At 45.6% G+C, this 22,500-nt stretch overlaps 2 protein-coding genes across 4 annotated transcripts in view; one reads left to right on the plus strand and one right to left on the minus strand.

The window, feature by feature from the left end:
* LOC113061331 (ubiquitin carboxyl-terminal hydrolase 8-like) overlaps window positions 1–1,176 on the plus strand; it is a 19,698-nt gene extending 18,522 nt beyond the window's left edge. For all 3 annotated transcript variants that reach the window (XM_026230357.1, XM_026230359.1, XM_026230358.1), the window contains exons 18-19: window positions 69–201; window positions 308–1,176. In XM_026230357.1, the coding sequence (XP_026086142.1) occupies window positions 69–201; window positions 308–466 (292 nt within the window). In that variant the 3' untranslated portion in view covers window positions 467–1,176. The remainder of the gene's footprint in view (window positions 1–68; window positions 202–307) is intronic.
* Window positions 1,177–2,481: 1,305 nt separating this feature from the next.
* LOC113061330 (transient receptor potential cation channel subfamily M member 7-like) overlaps window positions 2,482–22,500 on the minus strand; it is a 26,814-nt gene continuing 6,795 nt past the window's right edge. The window contains 40 exon segments of the mRNA XM_026230355.1: window positions 2,482–3,240; window positions 3,367–3,473; window positions 3,644–3,695; window positions 5,094–5,299; window positions 5,389–5,471; window positions 5,852–6,135; window positions 6,467–6,532; window positions 6,687–6,731; window positions 6,877–6,930; window positions 7,076–7,101; window positions 7,310–7,335; window positions 7,431–7,498; window positions 7,612–7,705; window positions 8,002–8,093; window positions 8,393–9,195; window positions 9,748–9,880; window positions 9,958–10,142; window positions 10,217–10,349; window positions 10,549–10,723; window positions 10,795–11,046; window positions 11,235–11,363; window positions 13,431–13,574; window positions 13,653–13,802; window positions 13,889–14,117; window positions 14,312–14,373; window positions 14,375–14,593; window positions 14,667–14,783; window positions 15,141–15,281; window positions 15,368–15,421; window positions 15,682–15,816; window positions 16,509–16,609; window positions 17,176–17,248; window positions 17,454–17,577; window positions 17,741–17,915; window positions 18,208–18,379; window positions 18,750–18,874; window positions 19,213–19,426; window positions 20,208–20,406; window positions 20,500–20,538; window positions 21,109–21,188. Of these exon segments, the coding sequence (XP_026086140.1) occupies window positions 3,134–3,240; window positions 3,367–3,473; window positions 3,644–3,695; window positions 5,094–5,299; window positions 5,389–5,471; window positions 5,852–6,135; window positions 6,467–6,532; window positions 6,687–6,731; window positions 6,877–6,930; window positions 7,076–7,101; window positions 7,310–7,335; window positions 7,431–7,498; window positions 7,612–7,705; window positions 8,002–8,093; window positions 8,393–9,195; window positions 9,748–9,880; window positions 9,958–10,142; window positions 10,217–10,349; window positions 10,549–10,723; window positions 10,795–11,046; window positions 11,235–11,363; window positions 13,431–13,574; window positions 13,653–13,802; window positions 13,889–14,117; window positions 14,312–14,373; window positions 14,375–14,593; window positions 14,667–14,783; window positions 15,141–15,281; window positions 15,368–15,421; window positions 15,682–15,816; window positions 16,509–16,609; window positions 17,176–17,248; window positions 17,454–17,577; window positions 17,741–17,915; window positions 18,208–18,379; window positions 18,750–18,874; window positions 19,213–19,426; window positions 20,208–20,406; window positions 20,500–20,538; window positions 21,109–21,188 (5,673 nt within the window). The 3' untranslated portion in view covers window positions 2,482–3,133.

The following is a 22,500-nucleotide window of genomic DNA, read 5'->3' on the forward strand; positions in this document are numbered from 1 at the left end:
TGCAGCGCAGGGCTCTGGTGTCCAGGAGAGCAGCGGCTCACGTGTGTGTGTGTGTGTGTGTGTGTAAGGTTCAAGTACGACGGCCGCTGGAGGGAGAAGCTGCAGACGCTGGTGGATTTCCCGCTGGATAATCTGGACCTGTCACAGTACGTCATCGGACCCAAACACAACCTGAAGAAGTACAACCTGTACGCTGTGTCTGTGAGTACCAGACCACACACACACACACACACACACACACACACACACACACACACACACACTCTCTCTCACTCGCAGGTGATGATGTGTGGTCTCGTCTCTGCAGAATCATTACGGAGGGCTGGACGGCGGTCACTACACGGCGTACTGTAAGAATCCTCTGAAGCAGCGCTGGTTCAAGTTTGATGATCACGAGGTGTCCGATGTCTCCGCCTCCTCGGTGCGCTCAGCCGCCGCCTACATCTTCTTCTACTCGTCTCTATGAGGGACAGCGACAGGGCGTCACCATGGTGACCGGGTGATTGACACATGCTTGACATGCAGCTGTGGGCGGAGCTAAAGCCCTATCCATGAGGACTGATGGACACTTCTCTGAGGGAACGCCTCTCTCTCTCTCTCTCTCTCTCTCTCTCTCAGTGGCGTCTGTATTCCTGCAGGAGTCTGAACACAGGAGCTTTGATCTGCTCTGGACGTGTGAGATTAGACGTCCATATAAGCGCACTATAATCTTAACCCCTCATTAGATGTGCAATGTTTCGTTTATTTATATGGTGACCAAATATAACGGGTGCTGCCAGATCCGAAAGCGAGCTGATGGTTAACAGTAAATAACACACACTAGTCATTCTCATCACGCACTAAAGCGCAGTGAGCTTGGGCCCGCTCTGCTCTGTAGGCTAGTGTTCAGGGATCAGCTGACCGCAGCGGTGCAGTGACCCTCATCGACTGAGACAGCTGATTAACCCATCGGTCACCCAGCGGTCAGCAGTAATCTCCGAGTCTGACACACAGCCGTCTCTCTACTAATACTCCTCTGAATCCAGCTGCTCGACAGTGACCCATTCTGCAGCGTCTCTCTTCTGATGAACGGACTGATTCTCTCACATGGTTTCTTATTATATTAAGCACAATCTTTAAATCCATGTATTAGCCTATAAACCTTAAACATGCATTAATAAACAGATGTAAACACAGGTGTGCTTTGAGTCGACTGTATTTACTCTGTCATGTGTTGAGCAGGATTTATAACAGAATTTATACTCTAACATCTGAGCTATCCACATCAATGTGACACACATTCTCTATTAATGTGCAAAGATGATACATTTCTTACCAGCTATAAACAGTCTATGAGACATATCTTGTCTCCAGCTCTATGGAAAGTCTGATGCTAAAAATCAGTCAGAATGTGATTTTCTGTTGAATCTGATTGTCCATGCAGATTTAACTGCATCAGATCACGTGTGTGTGTGTGTGTGTGTTTACCTGTTGAGAATGTGTGCAGGTCTGTGGTCTTCTGGTGTTTCCTGTGACCTCTTGACCCCGTCCTGTCATCTTCTGTTGTCTTGTAAGAGACAGTGACACAGTCCAGATTCCTCCGAGTCTCGGGTCCTGACCAGTGTCCAGCAGGTTTGTTCGGCCCAGTGCTGGATGGACTGTGTCTGTCGCTGTTCACTGAACAGTCTGGGACTTTTCCAACCTGAAATGTTTAATTTTCTGTGATAAATGTGCTTTCTTTGTGGTCGGCCAGTGAAAGCTGAATGACTGGCACATGTGAAATCATCTCAGGGTAGCTAACAAACGTTCAGTCGTAGTTTAAGACTCTTACTTTGACATACACCATATTCAAGCACGATGCTATTCACATGATATTTCAAGACAAACATTTATTCAATTCAGGTAATTCAAATCAACTTACAGATGAAGAACAACACAAAGTTAATGTTAATGAGGTAATATAACACGAGATGTGCTAATAATACAAACAGAAGGGATTTATTTTAGGAACAATTTCCAGTGTTTCTTTAATTCTGTCAGCAGTGCCATTAGTGCTGCAAACACGACTCTTACAAGAAACCTCACCAGCAGCAACTTCGATGCTTTTTAGGGTTTCCAGGTCTTCATAATAAAACTATCCTAAAGGTCAATACCCCAGGTGCTAAAGATGACGTCACTGGGGTCACTTGAGCCTCCAGCAACAGTGTTAGAGAAACCAGAATCCACAGGATTTACCGATAAAAACACTGAGACCCAATCAGAATTTGACTTTAAGCAGCTTGAGCATAAAATGATGATAAAACAGCAGCACGCTTACATGCTCGTAAAGATTCAGGTTAAAGTTCATTTATAAAGTGCATCTAAAAAAAAACAATTTTACCAAAGTTCTGTATAATCATGGTAAAATAATGAATTAAATCGAGCTTAAACTATAATAAAACATGCATTCACAAGAGCCCAGGTCACCTGCTGAAACTAAAAGAACTTCAGAGTGAGAGAAAACAGGTTTTTCAGTGTTTTATTAAATATACAGTAAAAAATGTGTACAGATCCATTAATATAGTATCCCCAGCATCTAATACTCTCATGTTTGAGTTGATAGAACTGTGCCAGATAAATGTATCTATGAGATACACGATTAACCCTTTCACACGATACTCTGACGACAGTACCTCTGTAACATTATAATGTGAGTCTCAGTCAGATCACACACTCTTCTGTGGTTTGCATTGCAATCTGCCCATAATCTACATGAGATTCAAACCATAGATGCATTCATACAGCTCTGTACAACATCTGATAATAGTTTAATGAGCCAGAGGTCTTTCCCAAAACTAACAGACTTCACACGTAAAATAGCTTTTATTTTATACAAGGCTACTTCCTGTAATTTAGAATAAATATGTAACAATACAGTGATATTGTACCAGTTATTAACCACTTTATACTTTATACAGCCATAAAAACTTAAAAAAATACTTTTAAAAGCTCATACTCCCTGTTATAATTGTACAGGATAAAATGGGATTTATTAAAACATCTCTAGATTGCATCATTTGTTCAGAGGCGACACATTCATATAAAACATGCACACTTATGTCCTCCGCACACACACCGTGATGTGTGTGTGTGTGTGTGTGTGTGTGTGTGTGTCTCACAGCATTAAGCGCATTGAGGGACGCTGTTCTTTAGCGGACGGGTCCTCGGAGGGGTCATGCTGCAGCGTCAGTTTATCAGGAGTGTAGTCGTTCCGCTTCAGATCTGACCACACACACACACACACACACACACAAATTTAATATAATGCAAATATAAACCAAATGAGTTGATGGTGAGCTGTAGATGTGACTCGGGGATGAAGCGGTGTTCAGCGAGCGCTAAACTCACCCGGAAGCTTGAGTTTCCTGCAGCACGAGTTGCAGTGATGTTTGGTGCGGAAGTTTCGAATGGCATCGTCTCCGAGATTCGCCGGCCCAAAGATCATATCATAAGACCTGACACAATTAAACACACAGAAGAAAACTCATAAACTCTATTCTATTATACAGTTTTTAATAGACCTCGTTCATACTCCGTTTAACACGATGAAAGCGAGGCTGAGGAGGACAGATTGAGAGACTTTACATGAACATAAATGAACATCTGCATCCAAACTGTTTCTCACCCTTTCTCTCCGCTCTTGATGACTGATGGATCTGTCAGTATCTCACCGACCCCTAGAGAGAGAGAGAGAGAGAGAGAGTGAGACAGAGTGAGAGAGAGAGAGAGTGACTGAGAGAGTGTGAGTGTTAGAGACAGAGTGAGAGTAAGTGAGAGAGGGTGAGAGAGTGAGTGAGAGAGTGAGAGTGAGAGAGAGTGAGTGAGAGTGAGAGAGGGAGACAGAGTGAGTGAGTGTGAGAGGGTAAGAGTGAGACAGAGTGTGAGAGACAGAGTGACTGAGAGAGTGTGAGTGTTAGAGACAGAGTGAGAGTAAGTGAGAGAGGGTGAGAGAGTGAGTGAGAGGGAGACAGAGTGAGTGAGTGTGAGAGAGTGAGAGGGAGAGAGTGAGACAGAGTGAGAGAGAGAGAGTGACTGAGAGAGTGTGAGTGTTAGAGACAGAGTGAGAGTAAGTGAGAGAGGGTGAGAGAGTGAGTGAGTGAGTGTGAGAGAGAGTGAGTGAGAGTGAGAGAGGGAGACAGAGTGAGTGAGTGTGAGAGGGTAAGAGTGAGACAGAGTGTGAGAGAGTGAGAGGGAGAGAGTGAGAGAGTGAGAGTGAGAGAGTGAGAACAGCAGAACACTCCTGAGCTCCAGTCACTCAGTGAACATGACAAATTAAAAATATTACTTGAAGGACCTGCTTCCTCTGTGGTAGCACATTATATTTACAAATGCCACAAACTAAGAGGTAAAGAGTGAACATATCTACATTAGAAGTACCATCAATGTTTATAGAAATGTATATAGATTTATTTTGCATGTATTTTATTCTATTTTATTTTATTTTTTCTTATGGATATATATGAATTTTTGTTTTGTTTGTTTCTAGTCTGCTATGTACAATGCTTTGGCAATATGTACCTTTGTATGTCATGCCAATAAAGCAATATGAATTTAAAATTGAAAAAAAAATTGAATTGAGTGAGAGTGAGTGAGTGTGAGAGGGAGAGAGTGAGACAGAGTGTGAGAGAGTGAGAGACACATCTGTATATCTATATATCTGAATAACTTGTTCACTTTTTATTGCTTTGGCAACATTGTGTTGTTTCACAGTCATGCCAATAAAGCTCATTTGAATTGAATTGAATTGACAGAGAGAGACAGACTGACAGAGAGAGAGAGAGAGAGAGAGAGAGAGAGAGAGGGGCCATCACTTCCACTCTCTGAAACAAACACAAGTTTACACACACACACACACACAACTGTGATGGTAAAGCGTTTCTACACAGTATCCAGGCCTCATTTACACAGCCTGGTGCTGTTCTAATTCTGTATGGCCTTCATTCTTTTCAGATCATAAATAGAGAAACATTAAGAGACGCCCTGCTCTCACTCGTGTGTGTAGGCAGTGGATAGAGACGGTTTCTAAAGCTCTGATTACTGGAGTGTAGATGAAGAGATCTGAGCGAGACACAAACCCTGCAGGTCCAGCACCAGCAGCTCTCCTCGAGTGTACTCATACGTCCAGTGGCTGAAGGCCAGCATGGTTTCCTCCAGAAGGTTGGTCGGCACGATTTCATCCCCGTTGTTATTATTAAACTTGCGGAAGTCTCCAGTGATGCACTCCTCGATGGCAAACCACTGACCGGCAGAGTGACAGTAGAGCAGGAAGACCTCCAGAAACCTGCAGAACACACACTCTCAGAAACACCCTCAGGCGTGTGTGTGTGTGTGTGTGTGTGTGTGTGTGTGTGTCAGTGTGCGTGTCAGTACCTGGGTGAGTATGGGATGGTTTTGGGTCTGATCTGATTGAAGGCAAACGTGAGTTTCTGAGCTGCTCTCTGCTGCTGAATTTCCTGTTCACAAACACACGATCAGTCGCACACAGAAGGACCGCCTACTCACCTGTCAATCAACCACTGCACTAACTCAACAGTTTAAGACGTGAGTTCAGACATTCATTTAAAGCACTTCAGCACGCAATAATGTACATTTATATCACATTACACTACCATAAAAAACATACTGCAAATGTAAAAATTCATAATGTAGCGTAGTTCTGAATATAACGCTATAATCCACACATCTTGGCAGCTGTTATAGAAAAAGTTTGAGAGAGACTTCCACATGTAAAGCTCATTTCTGTTTTCTGTTGCAGAAATGTGGGTTAACGAGATGCGTGTAGTTCTGCACTCCTGTGAGTCTGTGTTTGGGTCAGTGAGGAGGATCCTCGTACCCTGAGACAGAGGTGCAGGACGGTGTCCTCTCTGTAGATGCTCTGCCAGGTGTTGACCACCTCGGGCAGGAAGGACTTGACGATGTACAGGTGTCCAGGCTTGAGGATGTCGTACTCGGACCAGGTGCAGAGCACCTTCAGCGCCCGGCGCAGACCTCCACCCATCTCCTCCTTACTGAGGAACTCGATCTTAGCACAGAGACCACGCTGAGCCCAGGACGACATGCTGTTATTGATGCTGTTGGGAGAGCTCTCCTCCAGACGGTACACGGTCACCGGTTCACCTGCACCACACACAAACACCTGAACATCACGCTGGAACACACGAGCGGCGTCACGATCACACGCTACACCGCAGGACTGGGCGACGCGAACACCACACCATTAAATCAAGAACAGATATTTGTTCTGTTTTAATCATCAACACACTTCATCAGTTTCACAGAAAACAATTATTTTGCTTCTCTAGTAAATGTGTCTTGATGTAAGAATCTTTAGACATTTGTCTGTAATGTATTTCCCATCACTCCATGTGTGTGTCTTCACGCCGCCCAGGACTACATGAAACGAACAGCAAAGCATGATGGGACAGAGACAGAGAGACCGGGGTCTTACCTCGAGGGGGCACTGGGGTGAATGGAATACTCTGGGACAACCGCATCAGGTTATTACGCTCCACCGCTAACACACACACACACACACACACACACACACAGGGCTGATGTCAGTACACGTCACAGGAGCAGCTACACACACACACTCAGGACAGTCTGTGTTCGAGCGAGGAAATCAGGAAACCGTCAGCTTTCATTGGATGAATGACAGAGACACTGACCTGAATACTGATAACTGTCCATGGGCTTGAACGGAGAACTGATCGCTGCTCCACACACACACACACACACACACACACACACACACAGAGCAAAGAATGAGCAGAACAACACAAAATACCACGGTATTACCCCGCTCCTGATGCTATCAGTGTAGTGTAGTACTGAGAGACCAGCAGAGGTCAGACTTACAGTCCTTCCACACGGAGAGGTGTGTGTGACGAGCACCGTACAGCCCCGCTGCAGCTGAAACACACACACACACACACACACACAGACACAGAGACACACACACATGCACAGACACACACACACACACACACACACAGGTCAGTTCAGCTGTCCTGATGTTTGTGGATCAGGTGATCATCAGATGTGATAAAACACTCACTGTTTGAGATGTCTTCTCCTGGACTCCTGAACACCAGAGAAACAAACAACAATCACTCACAAATACATCTCTCTCTCACACACACACACACACACACACACACACACACGTCTGTGTGTCCACATCAGTATGCTTCATCAGGTTCACAATATTTACTTGTCTGTCTCCTAACCCCAAACTCTCACAGAATCCTGTTCATAACACTCGATATACATTTATGCATCAGTTACTCACGGTTTACTGGACTGAGATGATTTCCCCTGAGGATGAAAGACAGACAGAGTTACGGTGTGTGTGTGTGTGTGTGTGTGTGGTTTCTCTTAAACACTCATGTGTTGTTGTGTGTTTGACTGACCAGCAGCGGATCCTCATAACACGAGACGTCCTCCAGTGACACGCGTGTGCTCTCCTGCTTCCCGAGCGCTGCACACACAGATAAAGAGACGAGACGCTGCTTTAACATGCCTAAACCGAGAGAGAGGTGTGTGTGTGTGTGTGTGTGTGGCATTCGTCCTCATGATGCGTCTCACACTCACCGGACTCTGGCTGCAGGACTGAAGGGTTTCTGTCGAGCTCGGTGAAGCCGGCGTACGAGTTCACCATCCGCACGTGACCCTGCGCCGCGGCCGCCTGCAGACACGCAACACACACGTCAGGATCGAGCCGCGCTGGAGACACTCAACACACTCACCGCGTCTTTAACACACACTCACCGCGACGTCTTTAACACACACTCACCGCGTCTTTAACACACACTCACCGCGTCTTTAACACACACTCACCGCGACGTCTTTAACACACACTCACCGCGACGTCTTTAACACACACTCACCGCGTCTTTAACACACACTCACCGCGTCTTTAACACACACTCACCGCGACGTCTTTAACACACACTCACCGCAACGTCTTTAACACACACTCACCGCGTCTCGAGTCTTTCTGGAGGGACTCGGCTGACGGCTGACAGCACCCTCTTTAGGAAATGACCTCTGACCCTCAGGATCATCCTTGTGACCTTTGGAGGAACACGAGAGAAGAGTTCAGAGACGGAGCGCACTTGTTTAGGAACAGTTGATTAGCGTCACCGTGTTAAATGATCAGTTTAATAACCCTGACCCTAACCAGCACCAGCCCGGGTTAGACACGACAAGACAACACTTCGTTCACTCCCGAGGGACATTTAGTTTGAGATGAAACCACCGCCAGAGGTCAGAGGTCACCCGTCTCTAACACACACAGGGGCATGCAGACGGGGTGAGGGTCAAGGGTCACCGTTAGGGTTCCCTGATTCCCAGCGGTGGACCGAAGCCAAACCTCCGTGTCTCTCTCGGAGTCTGTTCAGCGCTCTTCTGCAGCGGCCGTCTCTCTCGAAGCGCTGCGGGCCCCGGGGCCGGTGCTCAGGGGTCAGAGGGAGGCCCGGGAGGGGCGTGTTTCTGTCGGGTGGGTCGGGGGCGGGTCTAGCGTCTTCATCATCAGCGAAGGCGTGATTGACGTATCCCTCGCACTCAGGCTCACTCACGAACACCCCTGGGGGTCCTCCATCACTCCTCTCATAAACACCCTCCTCTTCCTCCTCATACTCACCCACGAAGGCCCCGAACTCCACTGTGACGTGCGCCGGCTCCGTGTGTGTCTGCGGCGGGGTGCTGACGGGGCTGCTGGGACACGTGTCCTGCTGCACGGAGCGTCCGCGGCGCCGCAGCTGTGGTGAGGTGACCTCAGAGGATCCAGACGAGGCTGTGAACGCAGGCCGTCTCTGGAGGCTGGGAGGAAGCTCCGCCCCCTGCCGCTCCTCGGCTCCGCCCCCGAACAGAGACTCTGCTATGCTGGCGGCCGGAGGCAGGAATCCCACGCTGCACCGCAGCAGAGCGCTGGACTTCGAGTGCCCCGTCAGGTCGGGTCCCAGGTTCTTGGAGACGCTGAGCTCGCGTGTGATCTGGTTGTGCACTTTGCTAGCCTCGGACGCTCGCTGCGCGGTCAGTGCCTTCAGTGTGTCCACCGTGAGTGCAGACAGGTCCTGCAGGTGTCCGATCTGAGAATCCAGCGTGTGCAGAGAGCGCTTGATGAAGTTCACCTTGTTTCCCACCTCCTTCAGCTGCACACACATCGTTTCCACCCTAAAAAACAAGCAGGTGTAAACAATCATTTCTCTTTTATATAGTACATTCATACTGTTTCAAGGCAGCTTTACAGAAAATAATCAGTTCCAGAGGCTTTAGTTCACATTTATGCATTTGCCAGACACTTTCATCCAAGGTACACATCAGGCCTTGCTTTCCCTGGGAATCGAACCTGTGACCTTGGTGTTGCTAGCACCATGTGCTACTGTTAAATTTACATTAGTGCATTTGGCAGATGCTTTTATCCAAAGCCAGTTGCACTGTATTCAAGGATTTTCAGCTAATGCGCTCCCTGGGAATCAAACGCATGATCTACTGTTTGGGCTTCTGAAATGTGTGGAGAATCAAGCGATCATCGATCAGATGTCGGGAAACAATGTAGTTTCAGGAACAACAGTAGTTGTTCACTTTAAATGGTATAAATGTGTCTGATTGGCTGTGAGTGTTCACTTTGACCACATGAGGTCATGAAGATGAAATCCTGTATTGAATGCTACAGGTGAACACACACTAAAGAGGGACCCTGATGCATGTGGTTCATCGTCGTACCTGTCGGACGTGAGTCTGATTCTCTCTTCACTCCCAGAGTGAAACTGATCGTCTTTCTCGTGGAAGTATGTCTCCACGCACTGCTCCTCGAAGTCGTGCAGCTTCTTCTGGTCCTCCTCGGTCAGGAAGAGCTCTGAAAGACAGCAGGACGGTCAGATCCCTGTCAGACGCAGCAGAAGCGACGGTGTGAGAGAGAGAGAGGTACAGTACTTGGGCCGTAGGTGCTGCTGTCCTTCTTCCTCTTCCTGCAGATGGAGGACAGCACAGACGCGACGTGGCTGAGCAGAATCAGCGGCGGAGGAAGGACGGGCTTGTCGTGGTACTCCATGACGAAGTGATAGCGCTGGTATTTCCACACCAGGTTGGATATGGACTTCACCTGCATGTAGACGTTACTGCGGAGAAACGGCACGCTCAGTTACGGTGAAGAGGGTCACAGACACACAGGGTCCGGCGGCGCAGCACTCACTTGAAGAAGGCGATGAGCAGGTTGACCATCAGGATGTACTGGACGAACAGATAGACGGCCTGCAGCAGCTGCGTCAGCCACACACCGGGCCCGCACAGATCCTTCACGTTCGGGTCGCTCGAGTTCGCACACACTGACAACATCACCACATCATCATTACTACACAGAAAGAGCTAATCTCTCACACTGCTGCATGTTATATGTGATGCCGAATCCTGATTTCAAGGTCAGAGATAGAGGAAAATGCAAACGTGAGCCTGATGTTTTCTGATTCTGTGCAGGATAGTGCTTTGCTATGAACCTGTTCCTTTCTGAATAATGCAGATGTTTACCGTCGATCTCGTAGGCGTAGACTTCACCGTACATCATCCAGTAGGGCTGGAACACCACATCTCTGGCTAAGGTCCACGAGGGATCCTCGTTTGGGTACAGAATGGCTTTCCGGGGAACTCCAAAACTCAGCAGCACCACGGCCATGATGACCACGATGTAGAACATGTTGGCCACCTGCGGAGGAAGAGATCGGTCAGTGCTGGAGGACACGAGCGGCTCAAACACAGCTCTGAACGCTCGCTCACCATCTTCCCGATCATCATGACGTAGGGTCCGGCCTGCTGATTGACCAGCAGGATGTCCAGCAGCCGTACGTACCAGAAGATGATGTTCAGACAGTACACTAACCGGCCCGTGATGAACACGATCCCCGAGCCGAAGCGCAGACCGAAGCCCACGAAGAACATCAGGATGGCCAGGAAATCAGAAACGTTAAAGTAGTCGCAGAACCAGACTTTAATCTTCTGACTGATTTTACCTCCTTCAGACATGAACATCTAGAGAGGAAACACACATGTACTGATCACATGTCACATTTATACACAACACAAACACACGTGTGTGACCTCAAACCCTCGTTTCAGTCACATGACCAGAGGAGGCAGGGTTAGACGCTCAGCAGGAGTGTTACGAATAATGAATAAAGTTTCTAACATAGCTCATTAAAATATCTGAACACACACACCTCTCGAATCTTCTCCACCCCCAACGTGAAGATGCAAAGAATGACGACCCATTCCTGAGGAGACGGAAACGACTCCATCTTCACCAACACCACGTATGAATACAGCATCAGGAAGCCGATGTAGAAGAGCTAGAACACACAGAACACACCATTAGACACGTGACATCTCTCTAAAACCTTCATAAGGAGCTCAGATCTCCTTATGATCTCACACACACACCTGCGATAGAGCTATTAGACACTCGTACTAAACCAGTGACCAATCGCCATCACAATCACCATCATAAACACAATAACCATCACAATCACAAACACCATCACAACACAATGACCATCACAATCACCATCACAACACAATCACAACACAAACACCATCACAACACAAACACCATCACAACACAATGACCATCACAATCACCATCACAAACACCATCACAACACAATCACAACACAAACACCATCACAACACAATGACCATCACAATCACCATCACAAACACCATCACAACACAATCACAACACAAACACCATCACAACACAATGACCATCACAATGACCATCACAACACAAAAACCATCACAATGACCATCACAATCACCAAAACAAAAACAATCACCATCACCATCACAACACAATGACCATCACAAACACCATCACAACACAATCACAACACAATGACCATCACAATCACCATCACAACACAATCACAACACAAACACCATCACAATGACCATCACAAACACCATCACCATCACAAACACCATCACAACACAATCACAACACAAACACCACCACAATGACCATCACAATCACCAACACAAAAACAATCACCATCACAACACAAACACCACCACAATGACCATCACAACACAAACACCATCACAAACACCATCACAATGACCATCACAAACACCATCACCATCACAAACACCACCACAATGACCATCACAATCACCAACACAAAAACAATCACAATGACCATCACAACACAATCACAACACAAACACCACTACAATGACCATCACAACACAATCACAACACAGACACCATCACAATGACCATCACAACACAATCACAACACAAACACCATCACAATAACCATCACAAACACAATCACAACACAAACACCACCACAATGACCATCACAACACAATCACAACACAGACACCATCACAATGACCATCACAAAACAATCACAACACAAACACCACCACAATGACCATCACAACACAATCACAACACAGACACCATCACAATGACCATCACAACACAATCACAACACAAACACCACCACAATGACCATCACAATGACCATCACAACACAATCACAACACAAACACCATCACAATGACCATCACAACACAATCACAACACAAACACCACCACAATGACCATCACAACACAAACACCACTACAATGACCATCACAAAACAATCACAACACAAACACCACCACAATGACCATCACAACACAATCACAACACAGACACCATCACAATGACCATCACAACACAATCACAACACAAACACCACCACAATGACCATCACAATGACCATCACAACACAATCACAACACAAACACCATCACAATGACCATCACAACACAATCACAACACAAACACCACCACAATGACCATCACAACACAAACACCACCACAATGACCATCACAACACAATCACAACACAAACACCACCACAATGACCATCACAACACAAACACCACCACAATGACCATCACAATCACCAACACAAAAACAATCACAATGACCATCACAACACAATCACAACACAAACACCATCACAATGACCATCACAATACAATCACAACACAGACACCATCACAATCACCATCACCAACACAATCACTCCATCACACAGGATTTAAATCAGGGCTAAATCAGTTAATTTTTAGTTTGATTTCATACAAATTAATAAAAAACAGGTGGAAATAAAATTAATTTATAAAATTATAACTTTTATTAATAATGAAAAACAAAAATTAAATTTTTTTGCAAATGAAGTGATTTTAATGTTTTTTTTTATTTTATTTGTAATTTAATCAATTTAATGAATTCTTGTTACTCTGAGTAGCAGGAACGAGTAACGAGTGGAACAACAGCCCAGAACACTTGGTGCTGAAATCTCACACTTACACACACAGACACACACACGCAGCGTGAGAAGTTAGCCGCTCGTACCGTGTTGAACCAGAACTTGACGATGGGTGCGTGGTAGAAGGCGTAGAACCTGCGTGTGATGGGTAACCGGCGGGAGCGCACGTGCACCTCCGTCTCACTCTTCACATCGGCGTTCTCATTGGGACGGACTTCCTTAAACACATCCTGACACAAACACACACTCTGTCACTCTGTGCAGGAACACCCAGAACACTTCAGGGGTGTTTAACGTGTGATCCGCACCATGGGGATGTCGTCAGGCTTCTGCAGGCTGTGCTCGCTGTCCTCCATGTTCTGATGAGCGTCCTGCGACTGAGGGATGTGGGACATCTCCGCTTTAGTCTTGTACTCCAGCAGGAGGATGGCAGGAGGAACCAGGATGCTCAGGATCACCTGCACACACACACACACACAGCATCAGTCAGTCGACGGGTGGATGGATGGATGGATGGATGCAGGAGTGCATGCGGCGGCTGTACCTTGTACCAGGAGTTCTTGCGCATGTTCAGGCGGCCCATCCACATGTCGGAGAGCAGCATCTGTGTGCAGGTGTGAGCCACGAACAGACGGAGACGTGACGACACGGCCAGCTTCAGACAGGTGGAGTTACTCCAGTTCTTCAGCTCGTAGGTCAGCAGCTTCATGGCCATGGTCTCGTCCTGTCTGAACGACTGCTCCAGCAGATCCACGGCCAGCGTGCCGAACTCACTGACCACACACACACACACACACGTTTTTGAAACTTTTAGTTTCAGTTAACTATAATAACCCTGTCTGGAGCTCAAAGAGTAGATTATGGCAAAAGCGTTGTTAAAGTGATGGTTCAGATCCCAGGGAAAGTCCCTTTGGATAAAAGCATCTGCCTGATGTTTTTGGTTTGAGTCTGACTGATGGAGACTCACCTGGAATACTCCTTCAGCTCCTCGGACGTGTCATCCACCACGTCGCTCTTCTTGGCCTCGTATTCCCATGGAGCGCAGCAGTTTGCAGGCCACCAGAGCTTTGGCCATGGACTCCTCTCCGTGCTGCCAGAAGAACAGAGACATCTTCTGCCGCTTCATCAGCACGGCCCACACCAGCAGCTCGTTGAAGGGGTACGGGAACCGGCGCGTCTCCGGGTCATCGATGTCCACCACCTCCTCCTTACTCTTCTTCTTCTGCTGCTGCTCAGAGACCGAGTCCAGCTGAGGAGGAAGAGCACAGGTCACACACACGCTGAGACACACACACACTCACACACACTCACACTCGTCTTACCCTGGGCTTGTAGGGCTGCGCCGTGTTGATGAAGTGATTGTGTCGTGTCTTCTCTTTTTTATCTGCCTGAATGCTGAAAGACTCATGGGTGCTGCCCGCCGTGTGTCGACTTGACCGCTGACAGACAGACAGATAGACAGACAGATAGATAGACAGAACACCATACAAACAGATGGACAGACACACACACACACACACACACACACACACAGGCAGAAGAAGCATTAGATATTTCATTCTGATATAACTATTAAACAATAATAATAAATGTTAAATGCAGAAATCATTCAAATAAATTCAAAAACACTGAAAAGACTAATAAAAATAATAAAGAAAGTTATGTGTCCATCAACTGGCACCAGATAACTGTGAACATGCGAATGTGTTGTTAAATGTCTGAAATATTAACATCAAGTCTTCTATAAATCTTCGAGCACATATTGTAGCTGGGACAGTGTGTTAGCGCTGGTTTACCCGGCTGTTCCCGTGCAGGTTGTTGTAGATGATGCGGAAGCGTTTGCGTGTGTAGTTGCACCGGTACGTTCCTCCCATCAGAAACTCGATCACCAGACCCACGTCGATCAGCGTGATCCTATAGTTGGGCGGGAGGTTACCCTGACAGAAGAACACAAGGGAATAAACTCGGACATCTGCAGTCGGTCAGACACACACACACACACACATCAGCTGAAGAGCGTTACCTGTTTGACGTCCCTCACCAGGTGATAGAGCGTCGGATTGGTCTGAGTCTGTTTCTGTGAGAATAGAAATGTTCAGATTTACTATCAGATCAGTTTATAAGAGAGCAGAACATCTGTGTGTGTGTGTGTACCGTGTTGTAGAGCTCCTCCAGACGTGTGTGTGTGTGTGTGTGTGCCGTGTTGTAGAGCTCCTCCAGGCGTGTGATTGTGTGTGTGTGTGTGTGTGTGTGTGTGTGTGCCGTGTTGTAGAGCACCTCCAGGCGTGTGATTGTGTGTGTGTGTGTGCGTGTGTGTGTGTGTGTGTGTGTGTGTACCGTGTTGTAGAGCTCCTCCAGGCGTGTGATTGTGAGGAAGCGGTGCATACTGACGCCATTCTCGATCAGGAGCTTCACAAACTCCACGCGGTCCATCACCAACGCATCCAACATCGCCTGCTCGAGGGAGCCCACCTTCACACACACACACACACACACACACACACGCACACACGCACACAGTTTGACACACGACCTTGACACTAAGTGTTAAAGTCAGAGCCCAGAACTTTCATTCACATTGAACTGAAGCTTCAAACGTAAGAAAAGGAAATCTCCTGAAGAATGTCTCTTTCTTCTGGTCCATGCAGTGTCCAATGCTGTCTGGTTCATCCACGTTTGGAGCATGAGGAGAGAACATGACTTCTGGGGAACTACACTCAACACAACTCTTTTGCTTCACTTTTGTTGGTTGTCTTTAGCTTGATTTCTGGAACCAGCCAAATTCTATAAACTATGTGGTTACACTATTTTAAAGTGATATTGTTAGCATTATTACACAAATAAGTACTGAGTAATATTAATTAAATACATGTGCTTAATATTGGGTTACTTTTAATTATGCATAATTCACTGTCATTACTAAAGCAAGCACTAGTTATATTATTCTAATACCGTGCAATGATGATATTTATAGAGTTACTTTACAGTTTACAGAATACAACTCTTCTAATTTGATACGTCAAAAGTAACACTGTACTTGTTACAGTATCAGAATGTGTTCAGAGGTCACTGTGTGTGTGTGTGTGTGTGTGTGTGTGTGTTCACTACAAACACAACTGTTTCTCTCTGTGTTTATGGGCACACAAACACACACAGGTACGAACCAGCAGCTGTCGTCCGTAAACAAACACGTGATCTTTAGCGATGTCCACCCGATCCCACGCCAGCGTCAGGACCAGCTGATCGAAGGCCGACGCGTTTGTGCCTGTGAACACACACACACACACACACACACACACAGTGATAAAGTGTTTCTCCTCAAACTAAAGTAAATGTTTGAACAACAGAATGTGATTAACCTGCTGAAACACCAAACCATCTTTCTGTCTGTGGTTTTACTCAGCAGTATTCAGTTATGTGATATCACAATAATGAACGATAAGTAACAAATATCTACTTATTTAGACTTACTAGACCATTTATTTTTTATGTTTTCCAACATAATAAATATAAACATTTTATAAAATTCAGCTTAGAAAAAAGAAAATAATAAATTATATATGTACAAAATAGAAAGAAAGAAAGATTATTTAAATGTAAATGACACTGAACTTTTTTTTTCTGGGTCCGTCTTAAAAAACTAAACAAAAATCATATATTTGTGTGTGATGGAAGTTCAGGAGATGATGGTCTGATTTGGTTCATTTGCAGCAGAAACACCTGCATCGGTCAAACCCACATACACACACACACACACACACACACACACACACACACACGCTCACACACACACACACACACACACACGATGAGGGGTCGTTCCTCTCTGACCTTTGAGCAGAGCCTTCAGGATGGCCACATCGATGTCCTGATGGTCCTCTGAGCCCACAGGAAACACTGTGATCTGAAACACACACACACACACACACACACACACACACACACACACGAGGGTCAAACACCAACAGGACCTGCAACCTGTGTGTCACTTCCACAATAACAACAGCTTATTGACTAAATACTGACTGTGTATGTGTGTGTGTCTGTGTGTGAGAATGTGTGTGTGTGTGTGTGTGTGCATGTGTGTGTGAGAGAGTGTGTTTGTTCACCAGCTCTTTGTTCTTCATGCACTCCATCAGCGTCTGGAAGAGATGCAGCGCCTCACTGTGGCTAAAGTTGAAGGTTTTCTTGATTGTCGTGATTATGTCGGCCTCGACGCCGTCAGGCAGCGCTCTACACACACACACACACACACACACACACAGAATTCATCTCGACTCAAGGTCTGATACAACACTGAACATCTGACTGCACACATAATCAGATACGAAACATCACAGAGCTCAGAAATTTACGCATAAGTCATTGTGTGTGTGTGTGTGTGTGTGTGTGTTACCCGTCCTGCTCCGTCTGCTTGTGTACGTATGCCAGTATATCAGCGGCGCGTCCGGTTCCCTCACACACCACCACCGGCACCGGAGGACTCTCCTGAAGATACTCCAGCACCGTCAGGATCACGTTTGGACCGCCTTCGAAGATCAGAGCCACGACCGGGACGCCCTGACCAATGCCTACACACACACACACACATAAATACATTTATACATCTTATATATATATGTGTGTGTGTGTGTGTGTGTGTATAAAAATTACATTTCGTCACTTTTTGATCCCTGCCTCACACTTGCATTGATGTTTTTTCTGAGTTTCTCACATCATTTTAATTCTAACATGTGAAAGAGTCTGAATGAAGAGCGAAGAACTGCTGCATCATAACAGATGCTTATAACCAACTGTTTGGGACTTAGATGTGTGTGTGTGTGTGTGTGTGTGAGTGTGTGTGTGTGAGTGTGTGTGTCTCACGGGCGTGGATTCTCTGCTGGTTAATGTGTTTCTCCAGTTCTCTCCTGAGTTTGACTTCAGCTCCATATTTCCCGACTGTCCCATCATCCACCAGGACGAAATGAGAGTGGAAGTTATTCAGGACGTTGAGTTTACTGAGAGGATTCAGCAGGGTTTGGTACGGCGCTACAACCTGAACACACACACACACACACACACACAACAATGATTTCATACAGAAGCTCCTGATTTTTTTGTGATTTGAAACACTAATTTACAGAACTTTGTACATACTGTACCAGCATTACTGCTGTAACGTTTCCATCTAGCGTTCAGAGGTTTACGGTCATTAAGACTGTTTAATGTGTGTGTGTCTCCTCTGTTATCAAGGCTGCTTTTATTTGATCCAAAATACAGAGAAATACAGAACTCTAATATGCTGATTTGCTGCTCAGATGAAGCCATTCAGTGAGATTGACAGAAATGGTCACATGTAAATAAAGGTCATAAATAGGCTGTATGTGTGTGTGTGTGTGTGTGTGTGTGTTACAAATGAGTCTCACGTCTCTTCCGATGAGGTCGTTCCTGTTTTCGATCACTCCCCAGGGTGCTATTCCCACCGTACAGATTTTCCGAGCCGATCTGGACATATGTTCCTTCAGAGCGTCCCCCACATGTTTGGCCACACCTGGAAACGCAGTGGAAAACCCCCACAGTCAGCGGTTATAGTGACCGTGACCCTCAGGGGTCGTGACCTCTCTTCACAAGTGTGTGTTCAGCAGCAAGTGTCTGTGTGTGTGTAGAGGCAATGTGAGTGTGTAAACACTAATAAAGTGTATCAACCTGATCTTTAAACTCAAATGACTGTCATTATGATAATCAAGTTAATCCTGTAACTGCCATATGAACACACACACACACACACACACACACACACACACTCGCTGAGTCTGCGGTCTGTACAGCAGGTAGAGAGTCTGGTGCCACACATCTGTACCCATGATGCACTAGTAATGAGTGTGTGACCTGTGTTGACCCCTCCGGTCAGGATCCAGGCCCCGGTGGTGACAGCAGCTTTGATCAGTCCTTTTCCCACCACCTGTTTGATCCGCGGATGCAGGTCGAAGTTCTGGATTCCCCCATGAACACTGATGACGATCTTTGGCAGCTCCATCTGCCACTCCTTCAGCATGAGCCTCAGGATGGCTTCCGGACGGGAGTCATAGGAGAGACGCACATACTGCAGAGAGCAGAGCAGGACATCATCAACCCCTGACCAATCAGAACGCTGCACTGAGTGACATCATTAACCCCTGACCAATCAGAGCGCTGGACTGAGTGACATCATCAACCCCTGACCAATCAGAACGCTGCACTGACTGACACTCATGATCATTCTGAGCATTCTCTGTGTGTGTGTGGGAGTGAGTGTGTGAGAGAGAGTGAGTGTGAATGAAAGTGAGTGTGTGAGAGTGAGTGAGTGAGAGAGAGAGTGTGTGAGAGTGAGTGAATGTGAGTGAGAGAGTGAGAGTGTGTGTGATAGTGAGTGTGAGAGTGAGTGAGTGAGTGTGAGTGTGTGAGAGAGTGAGTGTGTGAGAATGTGAGTGAGAGTGAGTGTGAGAGTGTGTGTGAGAGTGAGAGAGAGAGTGAGTGAGTGTGTGTGTATGTGTGTGTGTGTGTGTGTGTGTGTGTGAGAGAGAGTGAGTGTGTGTGAGAGAGTGAGTGTGTGTGTGTGTGTGTGTGTGTGTGTGTGTGTGTGTGTGTGTGTGTGTGTGTGTGTGTGAAAGAGTGAGTGTGTGCGTGAGTGTGAGAATGTGAGTGTGGGTGGGTGTGTGTGTGTGTGTGAGAGTGTGAGTGTTCTCGGTGTGTGAGTGTGTGTGAGAGTGAGTGTGTTTGTGTGTGAGAGTGAGTGTAAGAGTGTGTGTGAGTGAGAGAGTAAGTGTGTGTGTGTGTGTGTGAGAGTGAGTATGAGTGTGAGAGAGTAAGTGTGTGAGTGAGTGAGAGTGAGAGTGTGTCCAGACCTTGGCTCTGTATGAGTGGGATCCTCCCTGGAAGTTGATGACTCCATAAGCGTCAGTGGGACTCTCCTCCGTGTGCTTCTCCACTGACCACTGCTCCAGATCGGGCAGCTCTCCCTCGGTCAGACGCACGTCTGAATATTTTGCTGGCAGTGAGGCGCTGAAGCCCACGTGCTGCCGAACCAGACGCCCACAGCAGCATCTAAACACACACACACACACACACGTCAGCACACGCTCCTCTGAACACCTCGACTGTTCGAAATGTCTTAAAGTCATGTTTCGTGACACTCACCGCACGAGCTGCTGACAGATTTGGCATCCTGGGAGACATCTGCAAAAAACACAAACAGAAGTCATATCTGAGGGAAACCAGATCCATCATTGTGTTCAGATGATCAGGACACGTGAAGCAAACGGAACTGAATGAAGTCATGCTGTTGTGCTGGTCTCATCGCTGCATCAATATGCCTACTTCCATCTATATAGTAGGCAAAAAAATACATGATAAGACTAGTATACAGCATTCATAAAACAGCAGGTAAAAAGTGGATGACCTACTACATCCTCTGAGATTCTGATATGCACATCCAGTGAAAACTATCCCATGAGGCCACGGGAGAGGATCAGTGAATGGCAGTGATGCACCAAGCACTGTTAGACATGAAGGATGTAGCATTCATACTACCCACACTCATACTACACAGAACCCGTTTCTTTAACCGTTTAAATATAGTTCCTGGTAGATAGCATGTGATTTTGGACGCAGCTGATGTGATTGTGTCTGTAGGAGGAAGGATGCCAGTGTGTTATCAGGCCAATGTCATGTGGTTGTGATGGCATTCTGACTTGACTGCACACTAAAGATTGAGCCTTTAATAACTACATGAAGTGCATGATGTACCTGTGAGGGTCCTTCGACACGGGCAGAATATAGACACATTCCCTCCTGGTGAAAGTGTGTTCGATCCAGGACTTCTGGGACTGCAGGACACAAACACAATCAGGATGAAGAACTGACTAACATTTCACACTGAAAACATTAGGTTTACATCTAATAATGACGTGCATCTGAGCGCAACGGATTAATGAAGCGAGAAACATAGGGTGGGACTCGGCTCGATGCACAGGATGTTGATTGTGTGTTGAGATGTGGGCGTGGCTCTCAAATGGAGGCGGGCCTTGATTGTAAGGCAGGGGTGGAGTTTAACTGGACTAAATGAGTGGAGAAGTCCTACATCCATCACAAGAGAGAAGTCTGTCGTCTCACTGGATTACACATTACAAGGACTACATAAAAAAAAAATGAATAAATAAACAACCACCCAGAGATGAAATAGCTCATTAAGACGAAGACAGGATGAATTTCCATTTCATGCGGACATTAAAACATGTTTATCTCTGTTCATACGTGTGCTGAATCAAACGCACTGCTCGTGTTTGGTGTGAAATGGGCCACTGAAAAGACAAACTACATCATTACAGTCTAAACACAGATTTTACATCAAAACTCAAGGACACTGCGTAAAGGGAACAAAAATGGCCTTAAAATCAAACTAAAGGGTATTCATATTGAACTTGACAGGTCCAACACAATTACAGAGCACCGGCTGGAGAGTGAAATGTAGGGCCTTATGAAACATTTAATTTTCTCTCAAATTCTATTTTTTTCTGTTTGAGTTTTCTAGACTCCGTTTTGAATGAAATTTTATTAATCAAAAAATATGTCTAATTAATTTAAATCATGAAACACATTTTAACAGCAATTTATTAAACATTTATCAAACATTATACTTATCACCCTATAAATTATTGATATATTTAGGGCACTATACGTTTCTTTTTTGTTAGATTTTTTCTCAAATGCAGTTGAATTTTTTACATATTCTGTGTTTTCCATTCATTTCTGGATTCCATTTTTAAATGGTTTAAATTGTAACTATAACTGATTTTTTTATTTAAAAAAAATACTATTATTATTTATTTATTTATTTATTTTACTTTGTTGTGTATTTACATTTTTTAGTTAAATATTTTTTTCTAGTAAATATTCTTTAAAAATGTTTTAATAATAATTTTAGCAGTAGAATTCTCATTACAGTAATATATTCCAGTCACAATTTCTTCAAGTTAAACCGAACTTTTATTTTGACAGGTTGCTCTGAAGACCTTTGAGTTTCTGTGTGTATATGATCTGACCATAGTTTTCCTCAAATGAAACCGTAAAATGTTCATGAAGTGACTCTCAGGGCAGTTTAAAAGATGTTTATGTGTTCTTGTATTGAGGCATAGTAGA

This window comes from Carassius auratus, chromosome 43 (assembly GCF_003368295.1).
Source record: "Carassius auratus strain Wakin chromosome 43, ASM336829v1, whole genome shotgun sequence".
NCBI classification, from domain to species: Eukaryota; Metazoa; Chordata; class Actinopteri; order Cypriniformes; family Cyprinidae; genus Carassius; species Carassius auratus.